Source organism: Harmonia axyridis, chromosome 2 (genome assembly GCF_914767665.1).
Source record: "Harmonia axyridis chromosome 2, icHarAxyr1.1, whole genome shotgun sequence".
Classification (NCBI taxonomy): domain Eukaryota; kingdom Metazoa; phylum Arthropoda; class Insecta; order Coleoptera; family Coccinellidae; genus Harmonia; species Harmonia axyridis.
This window is the reverse complement of record NC_059502.1, coordinates 26,004,715-26,030,592: the sequence shown is the minus strand read 5'-3', so window position 1 is coordinate 26,030,592 and position 25,878 is coordinate 26,004,715. Positions and strand designations below refer to the sequence as shown.

General features: G+C 32.7%; 1 protein-coding gene across 3 annotated transcripts; it reads left to right on the top strand.

Annotated features, from left to right (window-relative positions):
• Positions 1-988: 988 nt before the first annotated feature.
• LOC123673966 (JNK-interacting protein 3) lies at positions 989-25,388 on the top strand. Of its 3 annotated transcripts, none has more exons than XM_045608749.1 (18): positions 989-1,135; positions 1,189-1,567; positions 1,818-1,944; positions 4,486-4,870; positions 5,201-5,411; positions 7,285-7,318; positions 9,183-9,218; positions 9,302-9,319; positions 10,312-10,369; positions 10,420-10,699; positions 11,663-11,897; positions 14,486-15,171; positions 15,229-15,536; positions 18,595-18,847; positions 19,521-19,656; positions 20,158-20,454; positions 20,516-20,629; positions 23,947-25,388. In XM_045608749.1, exons 2-18 carry the CDS (start codon positions 1,346-1,348, stop codon positions 24,054-24,056), a joined length of 3,510 nt encoding a protein of 1,169 aa, XP_045464705.1. In that variant the 5' UTR covers positions 989-1,135; positions 1,189-1,345; the 3' UTR covers positions 24,057-25,388. The 3 variants fall into 3 exon arrangements, with proteins under 3 accessions (XP_045464705.1, XP_045464707.1, XP_045464706.1); XM_045608750.1 differs by having other exon boundaries at positions 1,046-1,122; XM_045608751.1 differs by lacking the exon at positions 9,302-9,319.
• The last annotated feature ends 490 nt before the right edge of the window (positions 25,389-25,878 follow it).

Here is a 25,878-nt window from a genome sequence, read left to right as displayed (position 1 = left end):
TGTTCTTGTAGTCTTTGTTACGGTGCCCTTCAGGTACAGCACTATTAATTTTTTATCCAACAGTGGTAAATTGTTGGACGGTCCCCCGTAACCAAAAAAATTTTTTCCGCTCTGGGGCTCGACCTGGTAACCTTCGGCTTAGGAGTCCCGGGAGAAAATTGTCTGCAATATTTTGATGGAGCATCATTAACATAAATGTGGAATGGCCGTTTGATTGAATACCGCAACCGTCAGAAGGATAGGAAGTTTCGCTGAGTTCGCGTTGCTTGAATTCTCCATAATGCCAAGAAATTTGAAACCTCTATTTTTCATCGATGCTGCTATTTAGTTTATTTGAGCCTTACATGCTGAAGTATGGACTTTCAATCAAGTTTCAATATTTTATTTATTTTTCCGGAATTGAAAATTTGTCTGCTATGCCGTGATATATTATTATTTAATCATTAAAGACGTTAACAACTCTTATTTTCTAGTTATAAATATATGTATATTATTTTTCCAAATAATATTGATAAAAATATGGACTAAACTAAAATGAGACAACCCAGAATTGAGATTGAGAATGTATAAGATATCTGAAAGAAAACGGAATATTTAAAATTATCTTAATTTTATTATCTTTAGTAATCCTGGCTGTGCCATTGATTTCCACTAGTCCAGAAAATTGATAATTTCCATAAAAAGAGAAAAAATGCCTTATTCAATTCCTTCATGCTTACTAGTATACAAAGAGTAATTGAAGAAGAGCTTGAACACCATTTGCTCTGTTGCAATTTATTTTATAAATGTAATTTCAAGTTTTTAGGTGCGTCCGCTCAAAAACTATCCGTTTCGGACAATCGGACGGCCGGCCAGACGAAGAGAATCGAATTTGAGGACGGGTTCATCATCAGTGAGTCAAACCATAACGTTTGAGACCATTTCCGTCCCAACATTCTAAAATTGTGACGAAATGAGAGAGCGGAAAATATTAAGCGCTTAGGTACGAAATTAGATTGGTATAAAAAGAAAATAAACCATTCTCCTCCTTCTATGAAACTGACAGCTTCAGATCTGACAACTGAGCTGTCTATCAGTTTCAACATTTGTATTTTTGTATAGGAAAAATATCTTGTCGCAATGGTAAAAATTGAAGGTGGATTTTCGAATTATTTGCTTTATAACTATTTATGATGTTCACTCTTTCAGAATTGCATTTTTGGTCTTCATTCCTTTCGTTGTAATGGTTCATACCATACTCGAATTGATGATTTATCATGTTAAATGGACAATTGTATAAACATTTTAATCTGTAGGATCAACTTTCTGAATTTGTTTCTTTGTTAAAATTAATCTAAACTCCATCATGGAACTGAGTGACAGTGGGTGTGTGGGCCCCGAAACTGTTTATGTAACACAAGAAGATTCCCCTTTAGTTATGTCTGAAAAAGTTCAGTCATTAGCTGGTAGTATATACCAGGAATTCGAAAAAATGATTGCTAGATATGATGAAGATGTTGTCAAGTCATTAATGCCTCTCTTGGTTAATGTATTAGAATGCTTGGATGCAGCCTATCAACAAAATCAGGTAGATATCTACTTAATTGAATAAATAAAACTATTTGAATTTGACCAAGATATAATTGATATTAGTCATAAAACTAGGGGTTGTATTATTACACCATGAGTTTCATTCCATTTTGTACTTGATATTCTTATAAGAAATAAATACATATATTGATTTTGTTTATATTCTGTCATTAGTTGTTAGTCGGTTGAATTATTCATGTTTCATAAACCATGGTTGTAAATAATAAAATAATTATAATTTTTTAAAGGAACATGATGTTGAACTGGAACTACTACGTGAAGACAATGAACAATTAGTTACCCAATATGAAAGAGAAAAATCAGCAAGAAAAGTTGCTGAACAAAAATTATTAGAATTTGAAGATGCTGCTGAAGGTATGCTCAATTTCATATTATCAAATCTAACTGGGTGATAAATTTGATAAAATTTTACTTTTGCTGGTAATATTATCAAATAGAAAAAAATTAAGAGAGCTTTGGGTTTTTACAATAGTTCTATTTATGATAGAAGAAAATGAAAGTAATTATAAACAATTTGCTTTTCTTGTTTAAAATCTAACGTTTTTATGTATGTATAAAATGCCCTCAGCATTGAAAAATGTTATTAATATACAATAAAGTCAACAAAGGAAGAGTAATTTCAAAACAAAAGTTTCCATTAACACAAGTTTGTATGTTTCATTCCAGGACACAGAGTGTCTTTATCCCATTTTGTTATAATTAGGAAGTGCTTTTTGAGGAGTTGAGATCATTTAGCCTTAAGTCTATTCATTTTATTAATCTCCATATATCCTGAGCAACTCCTAATTTTGAGAATACGATATGTATGTTACAGATTTTTGTGAATTAATACATTAAGAAGAAACTTTTTACTTATTTTTCCTAAGTTTCTGAGAAAAAAATCATGTATTATTGCACATTACAGGACACACAAGAAATTTATACAGAGAGGGCCATTGAAAACGAAACAGCGGCTCTGTAAGTCGGCAGACCCGAGTTATATAAAAACGCTCGGACACGTCAACAACATTTTCGAGGGGGACATCGTTCGCGATGAAATTCACCCGAAATACATTCCATCCCTCGGAGCTGTGACCGCCACCCCTAAATTTTTAAATGGCATCATATGGCAAGTGATACCTCATTTGAAAGGTAGTTTCCTTCTCAATATCAAACAACAAAAATAAATAAATTCTATCCATTCGTTTTCGAGATATAGGAACTTGAAGTTGGGAAATAACTGTTAGGGCGTTTTTAGATAGAATGTTTCCTGGAAGTTGGATTGGAAGAAGAGGCGCTATAGAGTGGCCAGCCAGATCTCCAGATTTAACCCCACTCGACTTTTTCCTGTGGGGTCACTTGAAAAACAAAATCTATGCAACCGAACCAGAATCTCTGGAAGATTTACGACGTAGAATTATTGAAGAATGCCGTCGAATAACGCCGGAAATGCTGCAAAATGTGAGGTCTCATTTTGAACAAAACTTGTACTATTGTATGGAAATGGGTGGTAGACAGTTTGAACATTTAATTCATTGACAATGATAATTATCTTTCAACAGTTGCAATGTTAGATCTTATTTTTATTGATTGAGTGAATAAAAAGTTATTTCCCAACTTCAAGTTCCTATATCTCGAAAATGAATCGATAAAATAAATTTATTTTTGTTGATTGATATTGAGAAGGAAACTACCTTTCAAATGAGGTATCACTTGCCATATGATGTCATTTAAAAATTTAGGGGTGGCGGTCACAGCTCCGAGGGATGGAATGTATTTCGGGTGAATTTCATCGCGAACGATGTCCCCCTCGAAAATGTTGTTGACGTGTCCGAGCGTTTTTATATAACTCGGTTCTGCCGACCTACAGAGCCGCTGTTTCGTTTTCAATGGCCCACTCTGTATAAGGACAAGTTTGGAATTTATTTTAGTTTTACAATTGTGAGATATTTAGTGGTGAAAACAGGCGGTTAATACCTTTTGAGTCAGGGTTAATTCAGAATAAGTGATCTCCAAGAACTTTAAGCATTATTACAAAATACATAGTTCGTTATTTGATTATCTTAAAAAGGAGAAAAATCAAGGTATCTCTTTATTTTTCCTATTTTGTTTACGTGATAATCTTCTAAACTCTATCAGTTCTGAAAATGACCAAATTAGAAATAAAAAGGAAATGTTTTTGACCAAGGCAGAGGAAGCACTTTCTTCCAAACCAAATATTTGGTGTATGGAATGCTCTTGCCAGTGAAGTGGATGGTGCTCAGTTAGTTAATATATTCAAACCCAATGAAGTTTTCACTTTGTGCTAACTTCACTATTGGACAACTTAAATCTACTGCAACCCATTGAAAATTTTATGCCTCAAAATTTTCTATCAAATTCCAAAATTCCACTATATTCTCAGCTTGAGAAAAGTTCTGTACTTTTCCAATACAGACCTGAATTTTTTTGATCAGTTTGAAGATGAATTGATGGACCAAATGGAGTGAATCATATGTTTCTAATATCGATCGAATGTACTGTGTGGTTCAAAAGTTATAAGGAATTGAAAATATTGGTGAATTCATGAACGACCTTGTATCTCCGCTATGTAGTTGATTAGACCTATCATATATAGGTCTTTTGGACCTATTGGAGCTTTATCTCAGGTTGCCGCATGTACATTTACCTTTAAAATACCCTGTAGAATCTGTAAAATCAATTTTACATACATTGTTGACACCTGGTATTTGGTATTAATTCACTCATTCTTTGATTTGGCGTTTGAAACAGAAATAAGTGACAGTTGGCAAATAATAGAAAACAGTTTCACAAATCCTAGGGAATTTTTGGGAATAGAGAAAAGAAGAACAATCTTTTTCATGATTCTGTCAAATGCATCAAAATAAATATTTATCAATATATTTGCTTTTATAGGGGAAAGAAAAGATCTTACTACTCGTTTGGAGTCCTTAGAAAGTATTGTGCGTATGTTGGAACTGAAACATAAGAATTCATTGGAACATGCTGGTCGATTAGAAGAAAGAGAAGCCGATTTGAAAAAGGAATTTTCCAAATTGCATGATAGATATTCTGAATTGTTCAAAACACATGTAGATTACATGGAACGTACCAAAATTTTGCTTTCGGGTCAACAATTAGCCAATGAAAAAGCTGAGATAAATAGACTAAATAGTAATAGACTTAATATTGTTGGACGAAGCTCAGGACCAATATCCTTTGGATTTGCTTCATTAGAAAATGCAGAAATCGTAGATAGTGTACCATCGTCACCAATAAGTAGCACACAGTCATCACCTAGGTAAGCTTTAAAATTTTTTATCTTCAACAACCTTCAAAGTTTCCAAATTCGGGGTTTTGAGTAGTATTTTTAATCCAAAAATTGCTTAGTGGGGACTATTCTTAGAAGGGCGGATTTTCAAATTATGAAAACATAATATGAAACTTTCCCGCCATTTTTCTGAAGCAAAAGTTTGTTAAAATGAATAATTGTTACCTAGTGAAACACATTGTCGTTTAGAAATGGTTGTTCAATGATTTAGATATCACCCCTAGTACTTTTTTTGAGACTTAGTTTTATTTTCAACATGTGCATCACTCTGATATCTATATTTGATGATTTTCATTCCAGTCTACATAGTGAAGCTGATATTCCTCCCAAAGACATAAATCCTACAGATGAACCCAGTAGTAATCAATTATCACCAGAAGCCAAAAGTACAGTTACCTCACCAACTAGTCCAGAATGTCCCCCACCATCTATAAACAATGTTCCAAGCCGAATTCAGACAAAAAAAGAACATCGGAGTGGCAACACCTTGTACGAAGAACTAACATTTCAGGTAAATTGAAATTCCTTCTTGCATATTTGATGAGTTTCAGTGATTTTTCATCTTGACTGTTGTTTTATATAGAAATTGGTTTATTATGTCTAATAATAAATCTAGAAAATCATTTGAGGAAAAAGGTTTGTCTTGGAATGTGTAGAATCCGAATCCAAACCTTCTTCTTCTTCTTTCTCTATGATGGGCACAATTGCCTGTTTATACTTCATAACTCGCCTACTCTCAATGGACCCTGAGATTATCACTCCATCGCTTTCGTGGTCTTCCCAAACTTCTTCTTCCAATGGGGGAAGGGAATGTTACTTCGTTCTCTGTCGAATAAAGTCTTTCCAGCGATTTTCCGCATAATCTTCATTTCGCCGACCTCCAAGATCCTTTTTGTTTTTGCTGTATCTGGTCGTGTTTCCGCTGTGTACGTCATTATGGGTCTTATGACAGATTTATATATTCGTGCCTTAGTCTCAGTGTGTAGATATTTGTTTTTCCATATCGTGTCATTCAAACAACCAGCAACCCTCAGTGCTTTGTTTGTTTGTTGTCTAACTTCCAACTCAATGTCCCCATATCCAAAGAGTTCAATACCTAGGTATTTAAACTTCATTTTCTGTTGAATAATTTTATCATCGACAACAAGTTTGCATCTGATTGGTATTTTAGATGTTGTCAAGCTTTTTGTTTTGGATGCAGAAATGACCATGTTCAAGGACTTGGCTACACAGTTAAAGCGATACAGCAACCTCTGAAGATCGTCTTCATTTTCAGCAATAAGCACAGCGTCATCGGCGTAACATAGGATAGTTATATTACGGTTACCCATTTTATAACCTTTCAAATGGCGTACTTGTTTTATGATTTCGTCCATGATTATGTTGAAAAGGAGTGGGCTGAGTGAATCGTCCTGACGTATTCCCTTGTCTACAGGGATTAATTCGGTCACTTCTCCCTCAATTCTGGCTTGTATTTTGTTGGCCCTATAGATATTTTCAATCACCTTAATCAAATTGAAGGGCACCCGTCTACTATATAGCAAATGGACCACATCCTGTAACTTTACCCGGTCAAATGCTTTCTGTAGGTCGATGAAACACATGTAGGCAGGTCTATTATACTCAATAGATTTCTCGACAATTTGCCTTATAACAAAGACTGCATCAGTGCAAGATCTGCCCGTTCTGAAGCCCTGTTGTTCATCTGAGAGTGAGATAGTGCTATTTATCTTATTGTAATTATTTTATTTGTTAACTGCGGTGTCGAGTTCAGTAAGTTCAGTAATCCAAACCGTTTGCATGAAATTTTTAAGCCTCCTGGCTTGAAAACATGATGAATTTCAAAGGCAAAAAATAAAGTAATTAAATTTGCATTTTTTTGAAGATTTGCATCTCAAAAATTGACTTCATAAACAAATTGAATTCAAAGTATTGGAATACCTTCTGCATACCCAACGTATGTTACTGCTTCCGTATCCAAATGGTTGCATTGGACCAGAAATTCTGAGTGGTCCCAAAAGAAAATACACTTATTTTTTTCAACGATTTGGATATTCTATGAGAATGAATTGATAAATCATAACTTGTTGTGTTTTTATGTAATTATAGTATAGCAATGAAATGTATAGTGAAATTATAGATCACTTGTAATGGTTCCATAACATTAGTAATTGAAATTCCATAGGTGTTAATGAAACTCATTTTCACAAAAAAATTCATTTGTTTCGAGGAGTATGTTATTTGAAGATTGACATCCTGTATTATGTTTCTAATACACATTGTATAATAAAGTCAGTCTTCTGAAATTTCATCTGTTATAAAAAAAAAATAGTAATTATCAAAATAATGAAGTTTGTTCTGATTTTTTATTATTTGTTTTTTAGGATGCTGATGCAGAGGAAGATTCTGAAATTACAGGTGAGTTAATAAACCAAAAATAATTGAGTAGTCAGATTTCTCATCAGCACTAACCTTATAAATAAGTCAATTAAAGCACCGGTTGGTAGTGCAATATAGTTATAAAAAAATTATTTTTCAAGTTGAATGATTCATGCTTATTAACCTAGAAAAAGTATAACAGATGGAAAAACAAATATCAAACAATTACATCTAGTAATGTGAATGTTTCCTTATTATGCAGGTCTTTCTGCTATATCTTACATTATTTAATTCGAAATCAAGAATTTTATTTTCACAATTTTTCAATTTTATTAATGTATGCGTATTATAAATATAACTTACCTGTCTAACGTATTTAATCTCCTAAAGGTAAAAAGCATTATAAACTCAATATGAGTACTTGAACACACTATGCAAGGGGAAGATCTTTTTTTTGGGTGGGGAGTAAAAAAATTTTTTGACTCATATCTGCAATGTGAGAAAAGAGATTTGATAACGAAGTTTGGACCAAATTACTCGAAATAATAGCATTTTTTTGATTACATATTCGATTGTCTTACCATCTTGCCTTATACAGGGTGTTCCTAAATAGGAGGTACGAAGGAAAATGAGAGATTCCTTGGACAATTTTAAGAATAAAAAATCCTATAAACATGGGCCCGCAAACGCTTTGTTTTCAAGGCTCAGGATGTTTCTTGTAGTTTTCTTTTTTGTGATGCTTATACCAGTTTATCAAATCTTTCTTAGCCTTTACTACAGATTGGGTAAATAAGAACCAAAACTTAAAATTAATGTTAACCTGCCAGCTTATACTAACTGGATCTTTATAATAATTTGAATTTTTCTGAGGATTTCTAGAGAACTGCTTGAAATTTTTTTCTCGAAATCGATAGCAGATACAATACAACTACGAAAAACCAAAAAGTGTAGTACTGGACCAGAGTTTCTTTTTTCATATTTTTAAACTACCGGTGGTTCTCCAAAAAAAAGTTCTGGAGGAAAGAAGCGGACACTCTTCCAAAAAAAATATCACCTTTCAGATTTGTTATAAAAATTTGCATAAAACATGATGAAAACTTTAAAGGGAAGGTGCTATGAGGAAAAAATCAAACACCCTGCAACCACCTGTAGCTCGAAAACAAAGAGTTTGCAAGCCCGTGTTATAGGAATTTTCTTAAATTGATTCAAGGAATCTATCATTTTCGTTTGTACCTCTAATTTAGGAACACCCTGTATAGTCAATTTAAAACTGATGTTTTCACAAATAAATTGCAATTTGAATGAAATACATTAAATTGTACAACACAGCACAGACAATTTTTCGATGTGAATAACTCAGTTCAGTTCTTTGATAACTGCAGTACAGTATTGAAATTTTGTGACGAGAATGATATAAAAAACCGAAAACAACGGGTAAGTGTAAACCGATGACGAATGCTAAAATCACAGATGGCAAAACAAGGGGCGACGTCGAAAAAGCGGATAGATAGATAAAGGAAAATAATAAACCTCGGACATAGACGAGCATAATAATCTTGGAAGCGATGATGAACTCGTAAAACGTAAAAGGACTTTTAACTGCATTGTCTATTTCAAAGAAAAGTAAATTTTCATTTTATGAAAAAAAATTTCATTCTTCGTCTCAGCGAGAATTCTGAATTTTAATATTTTGGAAATCATGAGGAAGGGGAAGTAATTACCCCCAGTCACCCCATTTCTACGCCCTTGACACCATGTAAAGAAGAATGTAGGCAGTTATCTAGTTCTTGAGTCATGATTAGGTAGTTGGTCGCCCGGTGCCGCTTCAGCACATATAACTAACTAGCCTTTTATAACTATACATAGTTGAAGTGATTATAAATTGAAATTATGTTTTTTATAGGTGGTTGGGTCCATCCAGGGGACTATGCATCATCAGGTAAAAAAAACGAGCTTTTGAATGCATATAACATACTAACTTGTTTTTTGTTTCTTTCATTCATTCATCTGCTAATGCTCCAGTCAACGATAATTTTTATGGTAAGCTTATTGCATTTGCTTCAGTATTTTAAATATCATGCCTTTCATTCAATTTTTGGAAAATGAATACTGGATGCTCTAAAAATCAAATAACATGCTATATTATAACAGTTAACAGCGCAGCCATATGCTAGAACTAATATTCAACTATAAAGGCACATGATTATTTTTACGAAACTCAATATTATAAATATTCTATTCTACTTCAAATATTGAACATCATAATATTGATTGAATGAATATAACTCAAGATTCATTCATAAAAAAAATCTATCCTTCTGTAATTTTCTTATTTTATTTGTTTTGGGAGTATGTAGAATCCAAAAATCGATTGAAATGGTACTCCATGCATGTATAGACCTTTTTTCCTTGGAATTTATGGCTGCACTTGCTTTAAAATTCAACTAAAAATTGTACTCTGACCGTATTTATTCTTCCTAGAACAAAAATTGAGAATTCAAATTTTTCAGAGATTCATTTTCACAAAAATATATCATGAGATGAAAATTCCAGATAAACACTGATTTGGCGTAAGGAGTTTTCACGCATTCGTTCATTCATGCATCTATTGTGTACTTGGGCACCAAAAGAACTATATGTAGGATATACAAGATGTGAGGTATTATATCATTATTGTTGGTGAATGAACGAGTGCTCAAAGCTCCTGATTCAAGTCAGTACTCTTTTGAATTATTGATTGATCAGATATCAAGTCTAATAAACTATTACTATATGTTTATTTTAACGTCACCTCGTATAGCAGCATGATACGGCCATGCTTTTTGCAAACAAACTTTTGATAATGTATGTTATCTGATTATTGAATTTCTATTCTTATACAAAGAAATATTCTTTTTTATGAATTTAAAATGAGCCTTAGCCTATCTCATTCTGATTTTACTTTTTACAATACTCAAATAAATTCGAATATCTAATTTCTAAAACAATTGAATAATGACACATTGCAATTTTCATAATTACTTTTGTTGAAGGTATGGGTAAGGAAGTCGAGAATCTTATAATGGAAAATAATGAACTTCTTGCCACCAAGTAAGTTACAATATTCTGAGAAGAAAAAACCTAAAAAATGATTATTTCAGAAACGCCTTAAATGTCGTCAAAGACGATTTAATTGCCAAAGTTGATGAATTGACTGGTGAACAAGAAATGTTGAGGGAGGAGATATTGTCCTTGAAAATGTCTAGGACCAAATTAAAAGAGAGAGTAAGCGAATTGGAGGAAGAACTGAAGAAGGTTAAAGAGGCTAATGAAGCTAGGATAGAAGCTGGAGAGGATAATTCTGATGTGCCAATGGCTCAAAGAAAGAGGTTTACTAGGGTAGAAATGGCAAGAGTGTTGATGGAACGTAATCAGTACAAGGTAATTGCTTTTACAGTAAGAACCTGTACATGCCAGATTTATGTTAAAGTATGAAAGCTGAAAGTTTCTGTACTCAATATCCCAAAAAGAATAATCTAGAAATGGCATCTTAAAAAATTAGATCATCATAGAGTTTTCACTATTCAAAGTGTGTAATATAAATCTCTTGATAGTTGCAACATATGCAAAATTCAGCTTTAATACTTACTATCTGACGTAAATACACCTGAAATTTTGACTATTAGTCTAAGAGCCTGTGGACACCAGACTTAGTATAAATGCTGAAAGTTTCTGTGCATAGTGTTTCCAATGGGGTCAAGTAGAAATTCTTCTTCTTTGTATGCTATCCGTTAACGAATGGTTGCGATCACATTTTCCATTTTGTCTATATCCCAAGTAGAAATGGCCACTAAAAATTTAGATGTTTGTTGCTTTGGAAAGTAGTGGGTGATGAAAGTGAATAAAATGTTGAACCTTATCGTTTGAGACTGTCTTACAAACATTGTGATGAAATAATACAGCGATCTGTTCAGAGAGCAGATGTAGAATGACAATTTAAAGCTCCATGCAGAATTTCATGTTTATCACAGAACCAGAACCATAGAAAATTCAAGATGAATCTAAGCAAAAAATTATCCAATATTTTCATGAACACATAAAATGACGAACTTGCGATTTTGAGTCTTGATATGAAATAACAGTTTGAAGATCCATGCAAAATTTCAAGATGATCCATATTATCAGACAAAGAAAATTCAAGAAGAATATCGGAATACAAATACCCAATATTTCCATTATTTCAAATCTTTCAAATCATGTTCAGAGTGAGACACGGGAACTGTTCTTATGGGCCTAGGATAATAAAATTGATTATTCCGTGTTCTTAATAACCCCCTCTATCACCGACATTTCGTTGCTCCTCTATTTACGAACACCCTGTATATAATACATTTCCATTCATAGGAAAGATTTATGGAACTTCAAGACGCCCTACGTTGGACAGAGATGATACGAGCCCAAAAAGGCGAAGCTTACGACAAAAAGCAGAGTCAAGGTATCTGGAGATTCTTCAACAAATTATTTAATGGCTCTGATAGGCCAAGATCGAATCTACCTTACCAAAGTTCATCGACTAACGCATCACCTAGTATGAGAGCATTGCCAAGATCAGGACAAGACACAATCGAAACAGAAATGGGTATGGAATTAACTGAATAATTATCATTATACTTTTATAGCCTTTATTTTATGAAAATCTTATTATAGAAAGCATTCAATTCTTTTGGTTGGGGTAATCTCCTACTAAGTGAATAAGTTTGCAATGACACAAACTTGACTGCCACACAGTTGCCATACTTGGAAATTTCCTAGTGGGTAGTGTAAAATCTTTCATAATTTTTTAATACATATTGAATTGAGTATCGAACATTGATGGGTGACAATTTCTATTGGAAGTCGTTGTATCCTCTTGAACTGTGAAATTTCATAATCTGTATTACCTATGTGTGAAAGATGAAGTTTCAGTCGTTCTTTTATGTATTCCTCAATTTGCTGTTAAGAATGGTTAGGATGCTCCTGTCAATTTAGAAACTTTTTTTTTTAATCTACCTACATGCCAAAAATTCATGAATGAAATCATAAAAAAAAATTACGTTCAATCAGAGGAGTAAGAAATTTTATTAGAAAGTCTTGATTTTATTCCTACTGCATCAAATCATTGAATTTTAGAGGTATCAAATTGGTCAATAAATTGAAAAAAATGTAATTGTCATCCAAAGATTTATTCATAAAAATAAATTGATGTATTTTATGAAATCATTGGAATATGTTGATAGGTTCAGAAAGTTGATTAATATTTTGTAAATGGAAATAAAAAAACAGAATGGTATTGAATTTTTTCCAAGGAATTTTTATCCTAATCGAATTGAAAAGTTGTTGAAGATAATTTTAGATCCTAAACATATTCTCAGTTTATTTATTAAAACTTCAACAACTGAATAAAGAATACTCACTAGATGTAAGGTATCATATAGTTACCCTGACAACTGAAAGGAGTGAACAGCTTAGCCAAATTTGTTTTCAGTTTGAAATTATTTATATCCCCTAATCTAGTCTTTCTTAGTAGATACCATGAATGTTTTGTTTATATTTTATTTTTTATATTTTGTTAATTATTGACTATTGGCTGTGAATACCTCAAATAAAAATAAAGTACCTGTTCATTGAAGACATATTCAGTTTGATATCAATTTCCTTGATATGATTTCTTCATTAAATGTGTCTATCAAATCAACATTTTCATATGAAATATTGATCTATTGAGAACAAAAATATTCTATAATTAATCATTACAATTCTTACTGACATTCATTTTTGAGTAAGAAATTTGAGAATTGATGAATATATTGCTTCTCTTCAGATATTTTGTTAGATGGATTTATTTGACTTCAGCTTTGATGATTATTTTTGTAATGAGAACTAAAAGAAACACCATTTCCTGCATGAAAAGAAGTATATATTCTTTTGAGATAGAGCAATACAAAAAAATTATTAACTTCAAACAATAAAGCATGTGTAGATAAAATCTCGATATATATTAGCAGAGGAAATATAAATAGGGCGAAAAGAAAAAAGAATAAAAGAAAAATAAAGGATACTTCGAAATAAACAGGAATTTGTACAAAGATATAAAATAATAGAGTATTACTTGCTTGAAGAAAATTAATGGAAGAATAGATTGTTTCTGAACTGGATAAAATATATCAATACGATATATAGTAAATAAAGGATAGTTTCTTTTTGCTTTTTCAAAGGTAAATTCATTGTGTTTTCTTGTCATAACAACATTTTTCAATGCCAAATCATCTGGATTTCTACAAATCTCTTAGGCTTGGATAGTTGAAATGATAAAACATACAAATAAACAAATTTTTGTTAATCATATCTATACCAGAATGTTCACAGATAGCAGAATTATCCGAAAGAAAAATACTATTTGTTTTCATGTTTATAAAATAGTATTTTTCTTTAACATAATTTTCCCTATAACCTTACGCAGTATCTTCTTATTTTAGTATTTCGTTCTATCATTTTTATTATCATCAACTCTTTGCAATGAAACAAAAACTCAAAGGAAATAAATTCAGAAATATTCATGGCGGAAACAGAACCATTAAATTAGAATTCTTAAAGATTTAGCGAAACTTTCTGAAAAAACTTCCGTCAAAATTCAATGGTTTGTGAGTTTTGATATTTTAAACATTGATTGAGCAAAAAGTTTAGCAAAAGAAATACCTCAATGTGTAAAAATGATTGAACTTTATGTGAATGTTGTCGTATTTGCGAGCTTGTTGTCTTTCTGTTAGCATGAAAACTTCAATGGAGAAAAAATTTATATTATTATTATTCTGATAAGATATCAATACATTTACTATTCCTTCAAATGATAGCAGCGTTAAGAATTGAATCTGAATAACAAAGAATTTTCTATTTTATTGATTATTCAAAGTTATCACAAAGCAAACTTAGTTTTTCTCTACTTCAAATTTCACTTCTTATAATAGATTATTTATTCAATATATTTTTAATACTATCACAATTATGTATGTTAAAACTGTATATTCAAATTCAGTTCACTAGTCATATATACTTATGTTACTTTCTTTTTCTTAAACTGGAATTGTTGAAAAAACTGTATTAAACAAAATGTGTAATTAGAATCATTTTTAATTTTAATTGCTTCTATTTTAATAGAATAATTAATGAACTTACACTATTCTTTGATAGGGTTGATTTCTGATAAACTGGCGTTGAAGAGAGCCATCGATAAACCAGATCAGTATCGAAGCCTCAAAGCCCATGTAAGGAAAGAAGATGGACGAATGCACGCTTACGGTTGGAGCCTCCCAGGAAAAATAACGCCTGCAACAAAAGGCAGTGTTACTGGCGTTCCTGTCCCCATTCCTGTTTATTGTAGGCCCTTAACAGAGGCAAGTCCTGAAATGAATGTTTGGTGTGCAGCTGGGGTCACTTCAATGGAAGGATATTTGAATGAAATAAGCGATCTGGACAAAGAAGAACTAGATTCGGCTAGAGAAGCAAGTGATGATAGTTACTACGAACAGTTCAAAAGAGAGGAGCAGAAGACACCATTATCCTCACAAGTTTGGATATGTAGTTTTACACATACTGCTAGCATAGTAACTATAATTGATGCTAATAATCCTGCTGAGATATTAGACAGCTTTGGTGTCTGTACATCTAGGATCTTATGTATTGCTAGTGTACCCTCTGCAAGTTCAACAGATAGTGTGAGTAACACCCCCTTGAGTGTCAGCAGTTTGAGTTCTCCAATTAAAGAAGTGGAAGAGACTAAAACTGAACCAGATGATTTTGTCTCGATTCCCACCATCATCACTGAAGGAGCTAAACAAATTGATAAAGATGCTGAACTACAAGAAGAAAAGAAATATGTAAGTTGTCTATATTTTTAGTCGTCTTTTCATTGGTCTTTACATTGTAATTTTTAGCTTGGAAAAATTTATTATGTTCAAAATGAACCAAGTATAAGTAGAAAAAGAAATTCTTCAGTAAGTGCAGAACAAGTGAGTACTGAAGAACAGATGGAAACAGAAGAGACAAAACCAGTCGATGAGGATGTGAAAACAGAAGATGCTGTAGAAAGTGAAACTGAACCACAGCAAAATGTTGTTTCAAGTAAATTAACTACTATGTGGATTGGTACTGAAAATGGCTCTCTTTATGTCCATTCAGCTGTAACTCAGTGTAGGAGATGTTTACATTCTGTTAGATTGAGAGATACTATCATGAGCATTGTGTAAGTATTTGCAATTTCTTGTTTGCTATCTGAAGTGATTCTGCAAATTTGTTAAAACATTATTTTGAAACTCCTAATGGAATTCACATGTCAAGGGACGTATTTTAGAAATAGTGGACTTTCAAAATCAAATTATAATAAATCGTCTATTGACAGTTTTCTTCAAAAATATAGAAGAAAATTGAAATTGCATTCTTCTTCTTCTGGTACCATGACTATTCAACGATCGTTGGTCATCATGTTGGCTATCATGTTGACAACTATTGCTTTTTTGACAGCTGCTCGACCAGTAATTGCATTACTGATATCTAATTTTCTTTAAAGAGTCAACATGCATTATATCAATATACATATAGTATTAATGTATTTATGCTTCAACATTTTTAGCATAATATGTACTTATGTTACTTCATATGCTCGAACATAAAACAGTTATGATTTATCTTTCCAACCACAATTTTTTTCTACAATTCAGTTTTTTCCATGATTTTCCGTGATTCTCTCACGTGTCATTTTGGAGTCGTGTCACATTATAAATATGATGTATTTAATGTGTCGAGAGCTACATTGGCGGTATCTTATGTCATCATATTCACGCGTCAGATGACGCGATTAGAAATCTGGGAAAACACATCTTGGCTTGACCTTATAACGGGTGTTTTTTTCGAGGTATACAACTTTAAGTTGGCATTACTGTTCAAGGTGGCGACCGATTTAACAGCTGTCAAGTGATTTATTCTCAATTTGGTTTGGCAATTCATCATGAATAGACTCACGCCTGAACAACGCTTGCAAATAGTGCAATTTTATTTCTAAAATAATGGTTCTGTGCGGAATACGTATCGCGCACTACGTCCATTTTATTTTGTTTAGCGATGAAGCGCACTTCTGGTTGAATGGCTTCGTCAACAAACAAAACTGCCGCATTTGGAGTGAAGCTAATCCTCAAGTGTATGTCGAAACACCGTTACATCCAGAAAAACTGACTGTTTGGTGCGCTTTATGGGCTGGTGGAATCATTGGTCCGTACTTCTTCAAAAACGATGTTGGCCAGAACGTTACAGTCAATGGTGATCGGTATAGAGCCATGATTATTAACTTTTTCATTCCTGAATTGAACAACCGTGATGTCCAGGAGCTGCGGTTCCAACAAGACGGCGCAACATGTCACACAGCTCGTGCCACAAGCGATTTATTGAAAGACACCTTTGGTGACCGCCTAATTTCACGTTTTGGACCTGTGAATTGGCCTCCAAAATCTTGTGATTTAACACCGCTAGACTACTTTCTGTGGGGTTATGTAAAGTCATTGGTCTATGCGGATAAGCCACAAACCCTTGACCATTTGGAAGACAACATTCGCCGTGTTATTGCTGGTATACGGCCACAAATGTTGGAAAAAGTCATCGAAAATTGGACGTCCAGATTGGACTACATCCGAGCCAGCCGTGGCGGTCATATGCCAGAAATCATATTTAAAATGTTATGCCACAAGATTATCTTGCGGATAAATAAAATTCATGTCAATCGAATAATCCATCGTTGTTTTATTGCAATTTAAAGTTCTATAGCTCTAAAAAAAACACCCTTTATCTCTCAATTTTTTATTATTAAGTAGGTTTGTCGAAATGTTAGAAGAACTTCTTATTAAAAAAGGAAAGAGATATAACTTTCGGTGCAATACTAACTACATATAAGCATTACCTCAATCTGCTTTACCCATTACATTCGAAAACGATTCAGTCTTTCAACAGCTGTAGGTACGATTTATGAAATTCCCCTAATTCTTAGTGCTCCTGAAAGTACTCAGACACTTTTGTGCTCTAAAGCACAATTTTGAACCAGTGCTTAATGTTTCAAGGGTTTACCGAAAAATCTTAGTAATCCCCAAAAGTGTTACCGAGCACAGCTGGGCTCCGGGCCACTTTTTATGATTAATTAGTTGAAGTTCTCGCAAAATGAAGTAGTCATAACATGAATAATTCCATGATAAGTTAAATATTAGAAGTATGAAAAATAAATATATATATACGTGAATAAATAAAACTGTACAAAACTATAAAATTATCCTATAATAGGTGATTTTTTCAAGTTGAATCATTCAAAAACCTCGAAAAGGAATCATCTTATGGAAAAATTTTGCGAATAAAAGGTTAATGGTTTTGCGGGGGAAGTCCACTTATGCCAGAACCTCTTCCAGTGAATTCCCCCTTGTGGGGGCTGCGGGGGTCAACTTTGGAATTCAAAATGAAAACCCCTGTTTTTTATTGCAGATTCGTATTCTATGACAAAAAATACAAAAGTATTGCACGAAAAATTTTTTAAATCGTCAATCGCCAAATATGACTTTGCAATCGAGTTTGAACTTTCTGTCTAAACGACCTTAATATCTGTTCCATTAATCATTCACATGAACTTTTATTGATTGAAGCATCTTTCAATCCCTTCACTATGCTAAAAAATTGCTGAAAGGTGATCCCTTATTTTTGATCAGAATGCTTATTGTTTTCATATTTTGAGAAAGACGTCAACAATTACATTCTGAAAGTGTTCAGTAACCTTCATGCTAAAAGCAAAAAAGTGCGCCGGAAACCTCGTTTCCGGCGCACTTTTTTGCTGCTTAGGTGCATTTCCATTAGTGTTCGGCACAGCTTAGCGTCTACTTACACACCGCACTTTGACAAGTGATACCATTACGCTCTTAAAGCATGACGTTACTTTAAGTAATGCAGCACATGATATGACTTGAGCTCACGTGATAGGATAGCAGTGTATTCCAACCTTAAGAGCCTGTGGACGTACGTCATAGTATACAAGCCGAATTTTTTCAACGTAATCTTCCTAACAGGACCAATCAAAAGTTAGCCCCGTATGTTCAGATTTTTGTTAATTATCATTTCAGGTATCTGTGTCTGCCCACGTTGGGGACATGGCCTTGAAAAACTTTCAGATTTTATACTAAGACGTAAGAATGACGTCCACAAGCTTTTGTCCTATAAATTTTGAGCAGTATTTCATTGATCTTAAACCATAATTTAATTAATTTGTCATTATAAAGGCACATCAAAGGCCAAGTTGTGGTAGCTTTGGCTTGTGGAATGATGGCTGTCTTCAAGAGAAATGCTGAAGGAGAGTGGGACCTGTCAAATTATTATTTGGTGCAAGTTGGTTTTCCTCAGCAACCCATCAGATGCCTGCAAGTTGTGGATAATACGGTTTGGTGTGGCTATAGGAATAAAATACATATTCTTCAACCGAATGGATTGAAAATTATCAACACTATAGAAGCACATCCAAGAACGGAAAGTCTTGTAAGTGATATATACTATTCAGGATGATTCTTTCACAGGGTGGACAAATTTCGATGGTGTAGCACTACAACTTTAAAACCAGAGGAGATCGAAAAAATCTGATACTCCATTCTCGTAATCTTTTTCTGAGAAACTAAGATGAGTTGTATCCATTTTTGGCCACCTTCTTTTGTTTTCGAATTATGTATAAGCGAATATTGGAAAAATAGCGATATCGAAAAAAAATTATATCTCCGCTAGCTACGCAACACTACTATATAAACTATCAGAGGGCCACTCAACAAATCAAATATATTTTCTACGGTTTGACATAGTGAAAACCATAGCTGTAAACTCGGTAAATTAGAATACTTCCGACAATAAATGTGTTTTGAAACACAACAAACGTACCTTTGAATTAGATGTTCCTTTATTCCGCTTAATTTGGCATTTGAAAAGATATTCATTGAACCATTATTCATTACATTCATTACACTTATTCTAAATATTTATTGAAAACTACACACAACAGTGTTATGATTGACCATCAACACAATGACATTTGAAAATTTGAAATATCCGATACCTTACGCTACACTAACGTCTCTAGAGGCGAACTCATTGGCGACACCCTCATTAGTCTATAAATATTATGAAATGAATGAATATTTCATTAAGAAAGTGTTTGTTTTAGGTGAGACATATGGCATGTTTAGGAGTTGGTGTATGGATTTCAATACGGTTAGACTCCACCCTGAGGTTGTATCATGCAGAAACCCATCAACATTTGCAAGACGTCGATATCGAACCATATGTCAGTAAAATGTTGGGTAAGCAATTATCAAAATTATGAGTTGGAATGGAACTGATTGTGTGAAACTCACAATAGTATATTTCTCATTTGAAAAAGCATGAAGCATTATTGTTGATAATGAGTTACTAATTTTGAGATTAGGTGAACAAAATCTTTGAAAAGATACTTAAAACATAAAATTTTCAGAGTTCACAAATTACAAGTTCGAACTAGTAATTCGGAGGTTGCGGGTTCGAGTTCCGCTCGGGGAGGTACTTTTTTCAGAATTAAAAAATTGTCTGAATGCCATGAAATTAATTTCATTTTTTAACACACATAAGTTGAACGATTATTCAAAAAAAAATTATGTCACCTAAATTGTTTCACTTCTCACAATGTACCTGATATTTTGAGACAGAAAGTTTTAGATTCTCGGCTTAGACAAGAATAGGCTATTTGGTGAAGGGTTTCGAATATCAAATTATATTTACACACTAACAACTACTGAAGATTACATTCTCTGAAAAATATATTTTAGGTACAGGAAAATTAGGTTTCACATTTGTCCGAATCACTTGCCTGATGGTATCATCGTACAGGCTTTGGATAGGAACTTCTAATGGAGTCATAATATCAGTCCCACTATCAGGAGAATATCCCAATGAGAAAATTATTCATTCCACCGATTTACCAAATGCGTCAAGCGAATGGGAATGCGTGCCCCCGGTACCAACAACTGGCTTCATTCCCTACTGTTCTTTATCCCATGCTCAGCTCAGTTTTCACGGACACAAGACAAATGTCAAATTTTTCATTGCGGTCCCTGGTAATGTTGGTGAGTAACATAGAGTCCTCTGGATCGTTTGTCTTGGTTCACTTATTTAAAATTATTTCAGGGTCAAGTCCATCATCAAAACCGGCCTCGCCTTCAGATTCACCTGTATCTTTGAAGCACTCAAATAACATGTTGGTTATGTCCGGTGGGGAGGGATATATCGATTTCCGGATAGGTAAGTGACATATTTATACATATTCTGAGTAAAAAAAGGGAAATACTCCTATATATTTATCAGATTTGAATCATTTCTGCATGTTGAGAAATCATGAACAAGCCAATGAATTGGGAGGTGGCTGAATGATCTTCAGTGATTAAGAGATTTGCCAGAAATTTGTTTTGATTCTATCGAAATACCTAGAGGGCGAAGAATTTGTCAAGTTAGTTCGTGACTTTGAAAGGGGTCGAAATGTAGGGTTGCATGAAGCTGATTTATCCATAAAAGCAATTCTAAAAAGAATCGGTAGTTGACTGTAAGAGAAAATATCCCCACGGTCACGTTGTAATGTTCGGCTGGAAAATCGAATGGAAAAACGAGGTCAAGTATCTAGGAGTGATACATGACAAGAAACTCACCTGGAACAAGACGTCAGATCAGCTGTGGCGTAGGGAAAGTCAACAGCGGCGTCATTGCAATCGCTACCTTTCAAAAATAACAAAATGTCTCTTTCCAACAATCTTCTTCTCCACAAGTCCACCACTCGTCCGGTCATGACTTATACATGCCCACCTTGGAGATATTTCGCAAGGTCCAATTTGCAGAGATATGGACGGTAGAGATCAGGAGAATAATCTCTTATGGTAGAACCATAGTATATATTTCCTTATACTATGGTAGAACTATTGAGAAGGTGTCCATTGAACTGACCTAAATTGGTGGCGCTAGTGTAGCTAGAGGGTAACCAATCCAAGAAGGCGGACATACCTCCATCTTTGTCTACTTCTTGCTTTATCTCTATCAGTACTTTTTGACGTTTCCTATGAAATTCACCCTCTAGCTACACTAACACTATCAATTTATATCAGTTCAACAGATACTTTTGAAACCGGAAGATTATTCTCCTTATCTCTTCCCTCCCAAAAAAAAGGGAAAAAAGTGTTTTATTTTGTAAGAGGAAGCTATAGTTAAATTCACTGTAAAACTTTAAGAATCTGTATACGAAGCATGAAACATTGAACGCTAGTAACCGCCATGAATTTATCAGCGAAATACGAACCATAAACATATTTACTTTTTATAGTTATTTTTCAATGACAGTGCTTATGCAACCAAGTTATTAATTAACATTTGAAAATTGAAGTTGACTGGCAATTACGCAAATACAGGAAGATTGACAGAAATTCTGTTAAGAGGGAACACCATCACGTGTGACTGCTCAATTCAAAACGAAATTAGAGATATTTCTTCATAGAAATCACCGATTTTTATGGGTTTTTTCTCATGATTTTTTTAAACAATAACCTACATTGTAGTATTTCAATATTTTCAATTTGCGAATGAAAAAGAAATGTTGGTAACTTTTCGTTTTTCGCAAAATAAGTGATGATATGATATTCCAACAAACCACTAATGTAATTAAAAAATATTCGTAAAAAAAAACTACAAAAAATCATTACATCTAATTTTGTGGAAAATTTTGAAAGGACTAATGAAGCATTTCCTTTCGACGAAAGTTGAAGCTATTAAACTAAATAATATTCCTAACTTATAATGATCGTTCAATCGCCCTTCCAACATCGAACATTAATTTTATTCTCCTCCTCTGGGAAAATATTGGAATATCACGAGAAGTCACGTGGTGGTATTCCCTCTTAACATAAATTATATTATTTTTACATTTCGTGTTGGTGCTCGTATCAAGGGTTCAATACAAAAAAATATTTATCAGTAGCAATGCAAACGCAAAAATCTCTTCAAATTGTTATTTGATGTGCATAAATGGTAACATTTTGGCTATTTGTTACTTCTTAATTGCAATTTTTTATTTGCATAAGTGTCATACGCAGACCAAATTATTTTATAGTTATGAAATGGAACTGAAAACCAATAATATACACACTCGTGCAAAAAAAAAACCTAACCAGTTGATATTTGGTAAAATGTGAGGTCTCATAGTTTTTTTTCAGTTCATTTTTCAATTTTTTCTCTTTAAACTATCGTCAAAACTATTAACCTGCAACCTTCCACTCTCTGGTTAAATGCTGGCTAATTAGTTATTATACAGGGTTAATCGGAAGTCTGTTTTAAGGCCTAATTTTGAAACATCTTGTGAAATAATTTCCTTGTCAAATATTTTTAAATTAACAATTTTCATTGAGAAGAATTTCTTTTCAACATTCTGTTTTCTGGGAAAATAGTGATTATGCAAGTGGAAATTAATGATTTTATCTACAGTTCTCCGAAGAAATGTTGAAAATTGAACTAAAATTAAAAACTTATGAGACTTCAAATTTTATCAAATATGTACCAACTGGTTGCGTTTTTTTTCATGTGAGTTTATATTACTGGTTTTCAGTCCATTTCATAACTATAAAATAATATGTGAGTTCATATTCCGCTGCAAAATGAAGAATATAATTTTCAAAATTTTTCTCATATTTTATTACTAGTTTCTCTCACGACTTTGTTGGTGTGAAGTTTAAATGATGATAACATTTTTCACTTTCTTCCTATTCCAATGAAACAAAGCCGAAATGCTGTTCCAAGCGGAGGTGAATCTACATGTTAAAATTGCGAGAAAAATCTGTTCAGTACTTTCATAGATCGGTGTTTCAACTGATTTAGTTTATGTATATATAGACTAGTTTCGGCCAGGGCCATATCTAGGGCGTGGCAAAGGTGGTACATACTTGCCACAGGCTCAAGGTCCGCAGGGGCGCCCAAAAGTATAAAAAAAAAAATATTGGAGCTCCAGGCGAAATAATTCGAAAGATCACAACTGGGTTTTCATGTATACGCCTGGCAATGAGCGATGCCGAGAAATCTGGAAACATTTAAAATATTGCAAGCCTTCCCTAGAATTTGCGTACTAAGCCTAAAATAATCACAAGATCAGCAAAACAAAAATATGTCACAAAAAAATACTACAAGAAAATATAGGTAATGGATGAAAAAAAATCTTTGAATATGGGGGGCGATGTCTAATATTTTGCCACAGGCGCAATAGTACCTAGATACGGCTCTGGTTTCAGCGTGGGACTCTGTCCGTGTGAAGGACGTTAATTTTTTTACATTCATACGACTACCTGTCAAAACCGCAACAAAATCCGTATTCTCGGAAATTCGATGTACTTACAGACAGATAAAAGTTTACTTCTTTTATTTGTCCCTTTGTCCCCCATTATTTTTTTGATTGATTCATTAAATGTATATACGTTTATTATATAATGTATAAAGAAAAGAGAAACATTCCCATTATATTTTCTCCATTAATTAATTTCTCTGGTTTTTTTAACTCTTATTCTTCAGTGCTCTGTATTTGATTATTGCAGGTGATGAAGATTCTGACATTTCAACTAAAGGTGAGGTAATTGCTCAGGAAGAAAACTCTTCTTTAATGAGTCATTTAATTGTATGGCAAGTATCAACTTCCAAACTTTGAGGGGATTCAAGATATTTTTCATGAAAAACCATCAAAACATTATAGTAACAATACTGGCATCTTGCCAAGAATAAGATTGATGTGTTATTGTTCTGTGTGGAAAGAATATTTTGTTTTTAGACTTGTAATTTTTGATTGTATTTATCCGACATTGATTTCATGCTGTACAAGTATGTAATGCTGTTTTTATTCTGTTATCTTCAGGATCAAAGAGTTGAATATTGCTCAAGTTTCAGAATATGGAAATCATTTGATTACATATTCTTTATTGACTGAAGAATATTTTAGTTTATTTGAATTTTAGCAATATATTTTTATTGTTGTATTTATCACATTATAAGGAATTTTCAAAGCAATATCGTCAGTCTGTGATTTATAATTGAATTTTTTTAAATATTTATTTCATCAAACGTTATAAATATATCACTCATTACATCAGCCCCTCAAGTGACTAAAAGAAGCATAAAGCAGAGGATCTTATATCCGAAAATTCAAAGCTAATCTTGGTGATAATGTACAAATGGATTAGTTCTGTTGCGAAATAATTGTTTTTGTTGGGAAGTTATGCTCATAAAATTCAAAGTTTCCATTAGAATTATAATTGAAATTTCTACTTTGAAAAAACTTGATGAGATTAGGTTTAGATGAAAGACCTAATATGCCTTGATCAGTTTGTATTTACAAAAAACATACCCTCTTGTTTTCGAAAACAAACAGTGACAATCATCAATTTCGTAAATCAAAATTTTTGTTCGATATTTGATAATAATCTGCAGGTGCCAAAATGTAATATTTATTATGGATATATCGAAAAAAAAAATCTAGTTTGGTAGTGTTTCATAGTGAAATTCTAATGCACACTACTCACTTTGGAGTTAATAGTGTAATTTATACATTTTATTATGTGAAGGGAAGTTGGTAATTTCATTTCTCGAAGCATTGGAAATATACTCGTGACTAGTCAATAATAAAAGTGAGTATTAACATTCATTCAGAATTTAATTCCACTTGCAGCTAACTTTCGAACAGAATACTCATAATTATTTAACAATTTTTATTACATAATAACCAATAGGTATATACATTTTTTAAATGATGATGAAGCCTTATATGCTTATTATAATTAATTTCCACAATATACTGCGTGAATTTATTTATAGGTTGTGTGTGTATTGATTGATTTTAGTTTTTTGTTTTCCTTGAATAATTTTTCGAAACAATGATCGAATTATAATCAATCTCCTAAATGTTAACTGATAAATAGTACACATATACAGATAAAATATAATTGGACTGTGAAAAGCTGTCATATAAAATTGAAAGGTGATTGAATAAAAAAAAATACATTTTTCTTACACACAGATCAATACTTCATGCTTATCCTGAGTAGATGTAATTTTTTCTAAATTTTCCAACCTGATATAACTGGCGAACTAGTGCAGTATTGTTATGATCTAATTTAGCTTGAAAATTAGTAACAAATTTTTATATTATGATAATGATTGCCGATAAAATTTATTCCTTATCAGTAAATAACATTTTCATCTTTGAAAACTAGAAGGTTATCATTTCATGTTAATTATTGAATTGTGCTTTTGTAAATTTTGTTGTTTTTGAATGTTAATATATAGGATCAATATACAGCTAGAGTAAAGTGATATTTATTGTATTGTATACCGATTTTTAGTGTGTATAATATTGAATTGAGTGTAAATATTGTTATAACACAAATATATAATAAAAAAAAAGGTTTTGTTATTATCTGAAGGTCAATGAAGAGTGTCAGATTACACCATTGAGGCTCCAAAATCTATAAGGGGTT